The sequence below is a fragment of the Carcharodon carcharias genome, chromosome 3, assembly GCF_017639515.1.
Source record: "Carcharodon carcharias isolate sCarCar2 chromosome 3, sCarCar2.pri, whole genome shotgun sequence".
Classification (NCBI taxonomy): domain Eukaryota; kingdom Metazoa; phylum Chordata; class Chondrichthyes; order Lamniformes; family Lamnidae; genus Carcharodon; species Carcharodon carcharias.
The window spans coordinates 188,610,153-188,624,591 of record NC_054469.1 but is presented as its reverse complement, the minus strand read 5'-3'; the positions used below and the strand labels follow the sequence as shown (position 1 = coordinate 188,624,591).

Sequence of the window (14,439 nt, the reverse complement as noted above, 5' to 3'; positions counted from 1 at the left end):
CATGCTCAGTTAAATGCTGCCTTGATGTCAAGGGCAGTCACCTCATCTCCCATGGAGTTCAGCTTTTTTGTTGATGCTTGGGAAAAGGCTGTAATGAGGTCTGGAACCAAATGACTGTGGCTGAACCCAAACTGAGCATCAGTAAGCAAGCGATTGGCAAATAAGTGACCCTTGATAGCAGTGTCAAACATATCTTCTTTTAATTTTTTGTTGATGATTGAGAGTAGACTGAGGGGCAATAATTGGTTGGATTTGATTTGTCTTACTTTTTGTAGGCAGACCAGGACAACTTTTCCACTTTATTGGGTAGATGCCAGTGTTGTAGCTGCACTAGAATAGTTTAGCTAGGGGTGTGATGAAAGACTTCAGCGCTACAGCCAGAATGTTCCCAGGGCCAGTAGCATTTGCTACATCCAGTCTGCTCAGCTGTTTCTTGATATCACATGGAGTGAACTGAATTGGCAGAAGAATGGCATCTGCATCTGTGATGGTGGGGACCTCAGAAGGAGGCCAAGATGGATCATCTGTGCTGTACTTCTGGCTGAAGATGGTTGCAAATGTTTCAGACTTGTCTTTTGCACTCAAGTGCTGGACTCTGCCTCCTGTTATTTGTTAAATTGCCCAATATCATTCATGACTGGATGTGGCAGGACTGAGGAGCTTTGCTCTGATCTATTGGTTATGGATTGCTTAGCTTTGTTTATAGCATGCCACTTCTACTGTTGAACAGCTTTGACAGGTTGACACTTCATTTTTAGTTACACCACGTGCTGCTCCTGGCATGCTCCTCTGTACTCTTGATTGAGTCAGGGTTGGTCTCCTGGATTGATAATGTGCCATGAGGCTACAGATTGTGATGTAGTACAATTCTGCTGCTGCGGATGGCCCACAGTGCCTCACAGATCCCCACTTTTGAGCAGCTAGATTGGTTCTGAATCTATACCATTTAGCATGATGGTGGTGCCTCACAAAACTATGGGTGTTCTCAGTGTGAAGGCAGGAGTTCATTTCCATACGAACTGTGCAATGGTCATTCCTATGAATACTGGCCAGATAGATACATCCGCAACAGGTAGATTTGTAAGGCCAAGGTCAAGAAGTTTTTTCCTTCACGTTAGTTATCTTGTCACCTACTGAGGGCCAATCTGGCAGCCATGTCCTTCAGGATTCAACCAGTTTGGTCAGGTAGTGTCATTGCTACACCCCAGTGCTTCTTCCAAGTGGTTCAAAATGGAGGAGTATGGATTCATCATTTGAGAGGGAGATACATCGTACTCAATAAGAGGTTTTCATCCATATTTGGGCTGATGTCATGAGATTTCATGGGTTATGCAGTTAAAATTGAAGACTTTTGACTGTATACCACTGTATCACCACCTGATGACACTTAAACCTGATGACAATGTCTCTTTGTAGATATTATAGGAAATGGCAGCAGCTGTGAGAAGACAGGTTAGCCATTTGAGATCTCAGGAATTGGTTGTCACTGCCCTTTTGTGGGTTGCCCCAGGACCAAGTAAGGGTTTCACGTTCAGGTTGACTTGCCATGATCAACAGTAGAACAGCGAATTTCCAGTAGTGATGGCGGAAGAGATAGAACCTCGAGGGACAACAGCAGCTTACAGGGCAAGGATCCTTCGGGAAGAGGACATTTCTCTTAAGTGCACATGTGGAAGGCAACAAGAAGCCACCCCGTATTTTCTTTTCCCCAACTCATATTGCTTATTGTTACAGGGATTTGAAAATGGGAGGCTCCAGCTAAAGAGGAAAGCGCAAGACGGCAATGCGTGGAGAAAGGAGCAGAGGAGCTGCCCTTGGGCAGATCTCCAGTATAACCATTCGGGTGTGGAGCCCTCATTGTTGATTGAGATATCCTCACCGAAAATGATTCCCTGTCTTCTCTCTATACAGATCCTGACCAATCTGCCGTGTAGCACAGTTTTCTTTTTTTAAACTAAATTGTTAGCGGTAAAGAGCAAAAGACTCAGTTAAATCAGTGTTTACACGGATGTCATCATCACAAAAAAAATTTTTGTCTTGCCGATGGATCTATTGAAGTCTTTTCGTGGCTGCGGGAGGTGGGATAGTCCGTCACGAACGATTGGACCTCGGCTGGTTTCCCTCAGATCGCCGTGTTTGACCTAAGGCTATTCGGGCGTTTCCGTGTGGACCTGTTGCCTGGTAAAGCCGAGTTGCCTTGTTCTCGGCTGTTTCCGTGCGGCAGCCTGAAGGCCGGCGAAGTGGAGCCGAACTGAGCTGAGCCTGCTCCAGCTTTCGGGAATCTCCGCGGGCCCTGACTTGACTGATTGAACGCTTGTAACATGGCGGCGGTGATGAAGGGAGCGGAGTTAAACATCTTTGGTTAAAGAGAGAGATCGAAAGTGGAGGAAGCGAAACAAGAGCAATTCTTCTACCCTTTTCATTTGTCTCAAGTAATGGACCCGTGGCTTTTTGCAACACGTGCCCACGAAGATCCTAAGAGAGATTTGCAACAGCCGAAGCAACGAAAGGAATAAGTGGAAGTTTATAGGACCGTTGGGGAGGGAAAGTGGAATAAAAGTGTGAAAATGTCGGATTCGAAGGTGAAAGTTGCAGTGAGAGTCCGGCCAATGAACCGACGAGGTAAGCAAAATTCAGATCAAATCACCAGCTTAGTTACAGGGAATGTTTTAAGAATTTGTCCACTTTTTAAAAAAAGCAACATTGTTATGGGGGTGGGGGGAAGAGATGGATACACTGGAGTTGTGGGCTGTTTGGTAACATTGTGACTAATGCTCTACAGAGATGGAACTCAACACCAAGTGCGTAGTGGAGATGGAAGAAAATCAGACTGTCCTTCATCCGCCGCCTTGTCCCAACACGTCCAAGGCAGACAACAGGTAACAGCCGCGGCTTCACTGAGACAGAGCCCATTCCCACTCTTCCACCCCCTACCCTCCACACAAAAAAAACTGCAATGCAAATAGTTTTTTTCTCACTGATTTCTCTCTCATTGCACCGTCATAAGAATCAAAGCCCTGAGCATGGTTTTAAATTAGGACTCTGCATAACAAAAATCTGTTGTTCCCATTAAAGAAAGGGAGGGAGGAGGGGAAAGCGTCTCTTACGGTCGAGACCACAAACGGCGCCAGCAGCCACTTCTGGTTGGTACGGTGCTTAGATTAGAAAGTCCGCTGGCCAGCTTCAACGGCGGGCATCGGGGATCTTCATATAAAGCAGATGCATTTTTTTAAAAAAAAAACACCTATTTAAAAGGCACACGTGTAATGTATATGTTACAATCGGATCGGCGGTCTCCCAATATTTTTTAAAAGAAGGAAAGATAATGTTGGCACACGCCCAAAAAATTCCAATGCAACAGACCATAGAAATTGAAAGTGAAATGGGGGGAGGAGGATCCAGTTATACGTTTTTAAAAAAAGTTATCGAGTTGACAAGTGGCGTTCTTAATAAATGTGATACTGGTGAAATAGATGCTTGCAAAGACTGAATGGTAACTAGGGCTGTGTGATATTTCTTAGTTCACTCAAACTCGCTTGTTTTTTTTTGATGTACTTTATTTTTCCTTGTTTCTGTTATCTAAACGGAGCGCCTCGATTTGTACTTAATTTTGAAGTGCGGTAGTGTTAAGGTTTTCGGAAATCTAGATGACAGCAGGGACTGGGCTCTATGCCATGCTTCTGGATCCGCTCTGCAGTCTGTCTCTCCCTAAATTGAAACTCTTGTAACATTCCCCAACTGAAGCTTTACTGTACTGTATACAGTTCGGCTGCACACTTCTGGCGCGATGTTGTCCTTTATTTTTTTTAAAAAAACATCTTGGGTCGCAAATTTTGTCACTGGTCTGTTTAAGGATTCATTTCTTTTTTGAATAAAGATTATTGACTTGTGCAAGCCATCAGATTCAGTCACCCGCTTTTCAATTGGCTTGTACAGGGAAGACAGGCAGCTAACCGATTACCAACCGCAGTTCTAACTCTCCCTCCCACCAGTCGAATCCCAGTCACTAAAATAGAACCATTTGAAAAGCAGGTGTGGTTTTCTGCCCATAGCTTACTGACCGTCTCATTCCGTGTTATTCTGACTTATTTGTTTTCTTTCGAGGGAGCGAGTTTTTTTTGTACCTGATCTTTTGTGTTTAGGGCGTACACTCAGCTGGACAGATTTTGATTCAGGTTATTCCATCGTTTTCGGTCGAAAGGATTCTTACGCTGCAGGCGTTTTGGAGACATGTAGAAGGCATTTGACTGTCGCAAATCTGAGCATCTGTATTTCGCCTTATTTACAATATACGGGATAGCACACAATGCGTGGATTTAATTAAGGGTTTGGACCAAGATCTTGTGTACCAACTGGACTGGAAGTCTGGTGTTTGTCTAGTTCGCGTCGCTCATTGATTGAACTGTTTGTAACGCTCGTCACATTTTCCATATTATAAATTTTAATTCAATATTAACGGCAAATTATCAACACGAGCTTCATCATCTTTAATGGTTTGCAGAATCTTTATGTAGTTACATCTTTAAATTGCAGTTGCTTTATCATTCATAAGCGTTTAATTGAAATTCAGTTGAAGGAGAAAGAATTATTCTTTTGTATCACTATACTTACAGCATTGTAGATCACTTCCCCCCATAATGGTTGCGCCGAACGGCCTGTTTTCTGTACTGTATATTCAGTGGATTTACTTTTCGAGGTACTACACAATGGATGGAAAGTGAAATTGATGTCCAAATGCACATTGAATAGTAGACAAGGTCATGGCTAGGTCAAGTTTTAAATGAGAAGTAAATGGCCACCCACGGTTGTTTGGTAGTTACACAGTAGTGCTATGTGCCTGTTTCAGCACGTTACTTTGACCATTCTTGAATTTCTTTGCACATAAGGATGCAGGCAAAGTGAGGATAAGAAACGACAGCCATTTGGCCCATCTGGTACCTTGACTCCATCATCATGGCAGTCATTTATTTTCTGTCAACTGTTTTTGCTCCTGTTACATTGCTTGATGGATTATTTCATTGCACAATTTGTAGTAAAGAAGGTTTTCCTAATATTATTTCTACACTGATTTTTCATTAATGCCAATTTTGTTCAATGTAGAAAACACAAGTCCATAAAATATAACTGAACAATTTGGCATTAATGAAAAATCAGTTATATTTTATGGACTTGAGTTTTGCTAAAAGGTACCCTGCTTTCCCACCAAACATACACATTAAACACTGCATTTTCAACATTTTCTGTTTTTATTGGTTCATGGTGAGGTTTACCTTCAGCTTTTATATTTGTTATAGATGGTTATATAATTCAGATGGCTCATCTATTTACTGTCTTTAGGAGTCTAGACTGCATAGTTTCAACTTCCCTAATCTTTTTTCCATAGCTTATCCCAGTACTTTGGGAACCTGTTTTGTTGTTTTCTGCACTGTTCCTCATGTAAATACACTTTTTGTGAAATGGTAACCAAAGCTGAGAATGTGTTTACAGACAGAAAGCAGAGTAGGAATTAAATGGGTCATTCTTAGGCTGGTAGACTGTGACTAGTGGAGTACAGCAAAGATCAGTGGTTGGGGTTCCAGCTATTTACAAATGATATCAATGATTTGGATGCAGGGATCAAATGTAATATTTCCAAGATTGCTGATGACACAAAACTAGGTGGGAGCATGAGTTGTGAGCAGGATACCAAGAGGCTTCAAGGGGATTTAGACTGACTAAATGAATGGGCAAAAACATGGCAAATGGAACATAATGTTGAAAAAATATGAAGTTATCTGCTTTGGTAAGAGGAAAGGAGGTGCAGAGGGTTTCTTCAACATTTTCCAATCTTTCATCATTTATGTCCAAAGGGACATGGGCGTCCTTGTTCATAAGTCACTGAAAGCTAACATGCAAGTGCAGCAAGCAGTTAGGAAGGCAAATAGTAAGTTGGCCTTTAATGCAAGAGTATTTGAGGAGAGGAGTAATGAAGTCTTGCTGCAATTTTATAAAGTCTTGGGAGACAACACCTGGAGTATAGTATACAGTTTTGGGCTCCTTACTTAAGGAAGAATATACTGCCACAGAGGAAGTGCAACAAAGGTTCACCAGAATGACTCCTAGGATGGCAGGATTGTCCTCTGAGGAGAGATTGAAAAAACCGAGCCTGTATTCTCTATGGAGTTCAGAAGAATGAGAGGTGATCTCATTGAAGCATGCAAAATTCTTACAGGGCTCTTCAGGGTAAATGCAGGATGATTTTGGGGGGATGGGGGGGGGGTGGCGGAGAGAGAGAGAGAGAGAGAGAGAGAGAGGTGTGGGTGTGTTTAGAACCAGGGGGCACAGTCTCAGAATATGAGGTAGGCCAGTTAGGACTGAGATGAGGAATTTCTTCACTGAGGGTGGTGAACCTTGGAATTCTCAATGAAAGAGGGCTGTGGAGGTTCAGTCATTGAGTATATTCAAGACAGAGATCAATATATTTCTAGATATTAAAGATACCAAGGGATATGGGGATCATGCTATTTTCGTGCATTGAGATAGAATATCAGCCATGATCCAGCTGAATGGTGGAGCAGGCTCCAGGAGCTGAATGGCCTATTCCTGCTCCTATTTCCTATGTTCCTAATGTTCTGGTTTGCTCAGACCACAATTAAACATAAAACAACAATGAGCCTTCTGTCATTTTGTAATCTGTCTTTCTAGCTTTCCATCCTTGCTTTCAAACGGTGTTTTAAATTATTTTACCACATTGTCTGGACATTGCAAATGATGTGTCTACTCATGCCTCCTGTCCCTTCTCTAAGTCTCCTTGTGCTTATTAAATTTAATTCATTGTACACTGCTGCCCCTTTATTCATAGGGGCACATAGGACATTGCATTTAACAGTGTTAAATTTAATTAATCATGTCTATGTGCATATGAATCTAAATACGTCTGCTAATCTTTTACTGGACCCTCCATTTTTGCTATTTTATGTCATCTGCAAATTCAACCTGTTTATAGTTAGTTTTGGTTGATATTCATGTCATTTATGTTCACCAGAAATTATAGGGATCCAAACACTGACCCTTATGGGATATTTTAAATAAATCTTTGCATTCAAACTTTGTTCTGTCTGTTTGCAAGCCTTCTGTCATCATTTAGGGGAGATAGTGGCATGGTGGTAATGTCACTGGACATTAGGCTAATGCTGTTGGACCATGGGTTCAAATTTCACCATGGCAGCTTGTGGAATTTAAATTCAGTTAATTAAAAAAATCTGGAATTGAAAGCTAGTGTCAATAATGGTGACCATGAAACTATCATTGATTTGTTGTTAAAAACCCATCTGGTTCACTAATGAACCTTTAGGAAAGGAAATCTGCCATTTTTACCTGGTCGGGCCTACATGTGACTCCAGATCCACAGCAATGTGGTTGATTCTTAACTGCCCTCTGAAATGGCCTAGTGAACCATTGATTTCAAGGACAGTTAGAGATGGGCAACAAATGCTGGTCTGGCAAGTGACGCCTACATCCCATTAAAGAACAAAAGAAAATTAGGTCTTTGACTCACTGTTTGAATTTCCTGTCTTTGCACTTGCCAACTTAAATGGCCATTTTGAAGCAGGTATGTGGATTTAAAAATGATCATCTCTTCCCTGGCCCTGTTTTCCTTTTTATAGTTTCTTCACTAAGATGCACATTAACTATGCCACCAATTTACTAGCCAGAGGCATTGACAATAGAAGTCACTCCATTTAGTTTGTTTTTGTGGGATTAGGGAGTGCATGTTGCAAGTCTATATAGGGCAGTCATCAATCTGTACTTATTTCAAGAATGAGATTGCAGGTGATGGATAACTACGTTCAGGTGATGTGGATCATTTGGGTCTTCTAAAGGATATTAACACATGGATATCCATGCCCTTCTGGAACATTAAAACTAGACCCAGTAACCAGAGAACTTTTCAACTCAGCTAAATCCAGTGAACGTAATATGACAGCCTAAGGCTTAAGTCTATAAATGACTGCACAAAAAATTAGCCACTTTCTGATTAAACTAAATCACTAATGGCTAACACTACATGATGTTTTGGCACTGAAGGCTGATTACTGGCTTAGGATTTTATGTAGCAGAACTCTACAACAATCTGCCAAATGTTGTGCAGTGGAATAATTTGTTTTGGAGAATAAATTTTGGAGTGCACTTAAGAGCATAAGAAAAGACCTACTTGGCCCATGAAGCATCCTTTCACATCATATACAGTCCACACTTCAATACTCTACCCGACCTATTTTAATCTTCTAAGGGGGTTTCTGAAATATTTTCTTTGTAACCAACCTTTTAAGAAGCAAAGTGAAACTCTAAAATTCTTACTGGCCTTGCATTCTAGACCATTTTGCCTGGCTAAGTGTGACACTTTCAGGTACTTGGGAGCCATTATGTAGTAGGTTTTTAAATTGAGGACTGAGAGATCATCAGATTTCTGCTCAAACTCTGGCCCGAGATGGGCACTGAGAAACATTATATGGAACATACTATAAAATTTGTAAACTTTTACAGTATGCTCCACACAAGATTAAACCATCTCTATTTGCATTATATATGTTGTCCCATGGTGACATTTGAAACCATGTCAGGCGCCATATATGTACACTGATAACCCATCCCTTCCTCACCACCACCTCTCTTGACCAACCCATCCCTACCTCTCTACCACCTCTCTTGACCACACTAAGGCGTCTGATTTGTCATACTGTTTATCCAACATCCAATATTGGATGAGCAGAAATATTCTGTGAAATATTAGTAAGATCAAAGCCAGTGGGCGGGATTTTCCAGTCCTGCTGAAAATTAATGGACTTTTGGCTAGGACGTCGAATTTCCCGTGGCTGGTCCTGCTACGAAGGAGCCGGAAAATCCTGGCCATTGTATTTGGACCACACGAATGATTCTGTTCTCAAGCGACTGACTTCATCCCTCCATCAAAGTCTAAGGTGAGCCTTGGCACCCCATTTGACCCTGAGCTAAGCTTCTAATCTCAGATCCTCTCCATCAATGGGACTACCTATGTCCTCCTTTGTAGCATCCCCTGACTCCATTCTTCCCTCTGTCTGCCAGCTGAAACCCTCATATATACTTTTGTCACCTCCAGACTTGACTACTCATGTGTTCTCTTGCCTGGCTTTGTATCTTGTACCTGCTGTAAACTTGAACTCATCCAAAACTCTGGGTTTTGCCAGGGCCACTCAGCTGCAGACCTCACTTCAGCCTTGGCCCAAACCTGGACAGAAGTGCTCATTTCCTGAAGTGAGAGTGATGCCCTTGACATTAAGGCAGCATTTGACTAAGTATGACATCAAGAAGTCCTAGCAGAACTGGAGCCAATGGGAATCAGGGGGAATACTGTCCATTGGGTGGAGTCATACCTACCACAAAAGTAGATGATTGTGGTTTTTGGAGGCCAATTATCTCAACCCCAGGACATCACTACAGGAGTTTCTCAGGGTAGTGTCCTCGGCCTAACCATCTTCAGTTGCTTCATCAATGCCCTTCCATCCATCCATAAGGTGAGAAGTAAGGATGTTCACTGATGATTGCACCGTACTCAATACCATTTGCAATTCCTCAGCTACTGAAGTATTCCATGGCCACATGCAGCAAGACCGGCAAGATTCAGACTTGTGCTGATAAGTGGCGAGTAACGTTCGCACCACACAAATGTCAAACAATGACCATCTTTGACATGAGAGAATCTAACCATCTTCCCATGACATTTGTGTCACTGAATCTCCCACTACCAACATCCTGGGGGTTACCATTGACCAGAAACTAAACTGGACTGGCCATATAAATATTGTGGCTACAAGAGCAGGTCAGAGGCTGGAAATTCTGAGGTGAGTAACTCACCTCCTGACTCCCTAAAGCATGTCCACCATCTACAAGGCACCACGAGCTCTGCCACCTAGAAAGACAAAAGCAGAAGATGCACAGGAGCGTAACCACCTCAAGTTTCCCTTCAAGCCACACACCACCCCAACTTAGAACTGTATCACCATTTTTTCACTGTCATTGAATGAAAAACCTGGATCTCCCTTCCTAACAACAGTGTGGGTGTACCTGCACCATGTGGACTGCAATGGTTCAAGAAAGCTCACCGCCACTTTCTCAAGGGCAATTAGGGCTGGGCAACACATTCTTGCATCCCATGAAAGAATGTTTAAATATCCAATCTTGCACCACGTCACATTCATCCAGCTGACTAATATTGGCTTCCGTTCTGGCAGAGCGCGTTGATGTTAAAAAAATCTCAAATGTATTCAGATCCCTCCCTGGCCACTCCCCCAAATCGTATTTATAACCAGATTTTCTTTCAGCTCCTTAAAGATTTTATTAAACATTCCAACTGGGGACCAGATTTGTTCCATGATATGTCTGTATGTACAGAACATTATAAATGAAGTATTGCTTGATGCCGTTTGGTTTTGTACTTGTACTGCAATTCTTAATTTTCAAGACAAATTCTAATAATATCCTTGCAACCAAATTTTGTTCCTTAAACAAAATACAAATGTTGTAAAAGACTGCATCTGTCTTCTGTCAGTCTAATTTCCTTTGAGAGCAGCAAGTTCAGCTCTCTTAGATTTTTTTAATTGTTGGAAGTATTCTGCTCCTATTATAAGTCTGTCTAGTACATCAGTGTCATTTGGAAGTTGGAGTGCCAAACAAAGGTACATAATAATAGGCATCTTTACCAATAATTTATATAAATCTAAAGTAACTTGTTTTGTCTCAACTCCAATGCCTGAGATTATTCAGTATTTACTGGACACTTTCAGTGACTACCAGATCACTTGCTTTCAATTTAGAATTTGATCCTAAGTACTATTCCTTCAAAATGCTTATACATTTTGCTGTTTTAATGTGTAAAACGGTGCATTTATCAACATTTGAAAGTCCTTATCATTCCTAACCATATCTACTTGGTTCATATTTCTTTGAATGCTATCACTCTTCTATTGGTCACCTGGCAAATGACATTGATAAATCGCTACTATTATGAAGTGCTGTTTCACATATATTGTGAAACAACAGGAACATTTATGGAGACTGCTGTTGGTCACTGTCTCCCTACTCTTTCAAAGAAACATAGAATCAATTAGCAAAGAAGGAAGCCATTCAGCTTACTATACTTGTGCCAGCTCTTCAAAAGAGCTTCCATTTAGTCCCACTCTCCTGTTCTTACCCAGTACCCGTGCAAATCTTTTCTTTTTATCAAATTTGAAAATTATTATTGAATATGCTTCCACCACCCCTTCAGACTATGATTCCAGATCACTGTACCTCACTGAATTTAAAAAGAAATTGTCATCCTCTCTCCACTAAATATTGTTTGTTTTCTACTTACCTTAAATCTGTGTCATCTGGATACCAAGCCTCTGACCAATAGAAACAGTTTCTGCCTTTCTGTTCCATGAAAGCCCCACATAATTTTGGACATCAACTTCACTTTACATTCATTGTGTACTACCTCAGAGTAAATTACATGGAATAAACAATCCTAAAGCCAGTAAGTTTAAAGCTGAATATTTTGCGTTCTGATGCACTCCCACTGTCTGATAAGGCAATGGGTTTCAAAACCTTTTGGTTTGAAGGACCCTTTTCAAATGGATCAGTAATCATGGACCCTCCTCATTTAAAATACTTGTTATGACCAGGTGAGAAGGGGTGACTATCTCCCCTCTATTCAACCTCCTTGGTTGATCACAGCAAAAATTCAAGTTTCTTTTTTCACGAGGATGTGCCTTTTTCGAATCAGAATGCTTTTAACCATTTAAACTGCGAGCAATAAAAAGACAATCAAAGAAGGTTTTCTTGAGTCAAAGAGAGAGCAAGTTTATTAACCGCTAAACTGGACAAAAATAATGTGACGTCAACAAACCTGCCCTTGTGCAATCATTCAGACACACACACACACACACACACACACACACACACAAGGTGAGTTAGAATTCAAACAATAAAAGGTAAAAGAATATATGGTTAAGTGTCCTTTGATTGTCCTTAAGGCATAGTTTTTAAATGTTGCAGTTGATTTAGGTTTGCTGGTTTCTTGGATGCCGTCAGATGTGGCAGTTATTACAAGATCTCTGCTCACTTGTAGGTTTCTGGTAGTGTTGGCTTCTCGAATCAGATGACCAAAGGAGACAGAGCAGCCTTCAGCCTGCTTCCTCTGCTAAAGACTTGCAACAACACTGCTTGTGTCACCTGCAGTCACTCTCTCAAGTGGCTGTGACAGCCATTTTTTCAATATCCAGTACTTTGCATTTTTAATGTCTTCCTTAGACAGTTACAATTTTTGATGGATGCCTGGGTTATAGGAAATCCTCTCTATTCACACTGCTCTGAGGATGACTTAAACAAAAACAGAAATACCTGGAAAAACTCAGCAGGTCTGGCAGCATCGGCGGAGAAGAGCAAAGTTGACGTTTCGAGTCCTCATGACCCTTCAACAGAACTAAGTAGAAATAGGAAAGGGGTGAAATATAAGCTGGTTTAAGCGGTGGGGGGGGGAAAGAAGGGGGAGGTGTTGTTGGGACAAGCAAGCAGTGATAGAGCAGATAACCAAAAGATGTCACAGACAAAAGAACAAAGGGGTGTTGAAGGTGGTGATATTATTTAAACGAATGTGTTAATTAAGAGTGGAGAGCAGGACAAGCAAGGTAGCTCTAGTGGGGGTGGGTAAAATAAACTATGGGTGGAATACATTTAAAAATAATGGAAATAGGTAGGAAAAGAAAAATCTATATAAATTATTGAAAAAAAACAAAAGGGAGGGGGAAGAAACAGAAAGTGGGTGGGGATGGAGGAGGTAGTTCAAGATCTAAAGTTGTTGAACTCAATATTCAGTCCGGAAGGCTGTAAAGTGCCTAGTCGGAAGATGAGGTGCTGTTCCTCCAGTTTGCGTTGAGCTTCACTGGAACAATGCAGCAAGCCAAGGACAGACATGTGGGCAAGAGAGCGGGATGGAGTGTTAAAATGGCAAGCGACAGGGAGGTCTGGGTGATGCTTGCGGACAGACCGAAGGTGTACTGCAAAGCGGTCACCCAGTCTGCGTTTGGTCTCTCCAATGTAGAGGAAACTGCATTGGGAGCAACGAATACAGTAGACTAAGTTGGGGGAAATGCAAGTGAAAGGCTGCTTCACTTGAAAGGAGTGTTTGGGCCCTTGGATGGTGAGGAGAGAGGAAGTGAAGGGGCAGGTGTTGCATCTTTTGTGTGGGCATGGGGAGGTGCCATAGGTGGGGGTTGAGGAGTAGGGGGTGATGGAGGAGTGGACCAGGGTGTCACGGAGGGAATGATCCCTACAGAATGCCGCCGGGGGTGTGAAGGGAAGATGTGTTTGGTGGTGGCATCATGCTGGAGTTGGTGGAAATGGCGGAGGATGATCCTTTGAATGCGGAGGCTGGTGGGCTTACCTCGACTACAGCTCCTCACATCCTGCTTCCTGTAAGGACTCCATCCCATTCTCTCGGTTCCTTTGCCTCTGTCGCATCTGTTCTGATGATGCTACCTTCAAAAACAGTTCCTCTGACATGTCCTCCTTCTTCCTTAACTGAGGTACTCCACCCACGGTAGTTGACAGGGCCCTCAACTGTGTCCGGCCCATCTCCCGCGCATCCGCCCTCACGCCTTCTCCTTCCTCCCAGAAACATGATAGGGTCCCCCTTGTCCTCACTTATCTACCCACCAGCCTTCGCATTCAAAGGATCATCTCCGCCATTTCCTCCAACTCCACTTCTTTCCCCCTCCCCCCTTAAACCAGCTTATATTTCACCCCTTTCCTATTTCTACTTAGTTCTGTTGAAGGGTCATGAGGACTTGAAATGTCAACTTTGCTCTTCTCCGCCGATGCTGTAAACCTGCTGAGTTTTTCCAGGTATTTCTGTTTTTGTTTTGGATTTCCAGCATCTGCAGTTTTTTGTTTTTATCTCTGAGGATGACTTGTTTGTTTCTGACCTTCAACTTGGAATGTGCCCTTGCATTTTTAAGCAGTTTGCTCTGTTTCAGTTCAAATTGCAAAATTTCCAGTCAGTTAAAAATTGAAAAATCATATTTTCAAAAATAAAGGGGTGTAGTTTTGTGACATATAATCCAATATTATGGAAGAGCTGCATGTAAAAAGTGTTGTAATAAAACAGGGGCATTTACTTACAGACATTAGTGAAATGGGCGTGCATGCTCCTCACTGCCGAGTCTGTCAATTGTTGTGCACTCTCCTCCAAGTGTGGTGTCTGTACTCTGCCCCTGCCTCCTGGCTCATAGTGATGTTACTTTGCAGACCCGCTGTAAAGACTTTAGGAGTCCAATATAATCTGTGGATCCCAGATTCAGAATCACTGAAGGGAACAGCTAGAATATTTGGGTTTTCATTTTACTTAAACTTTGTTTTCATGGACATTTTTATTCAAAATAC

General features: G+C 42.0%; 1 protein-coding gene across 3 annotated transcripts in view; it reads left to right on the top strand.

Annotated features, from left to right (window-relative positions):
* Positions 1–2,054: 2,054 nt before the first annotated feature.
* Positions 2,055–14,439, top strand: part of kif13a (kinesin family member 13A) — a 363,930-nt gene continuing 351,545 nt past the window's right edge. For all 3 annotated transcript variants that reach the window (XM_041183792.1, XM_041183793.1, XM_041183791.1), the window contains exons 1-2: positions 2,055–2,622; positions 2,783–2,879. In XM_041183792.1, the coding sequence (XP_041039726.1) occupies positions 2,568–2,622; positions 2,783–2,879 (152 nt within the window). In that variant the 5' untranslated portion in view covers positions 2,055–2,567. The remainder of the gene's footprint in view (positions 2,623–2,782; positions 2,880–14,439) is intronic.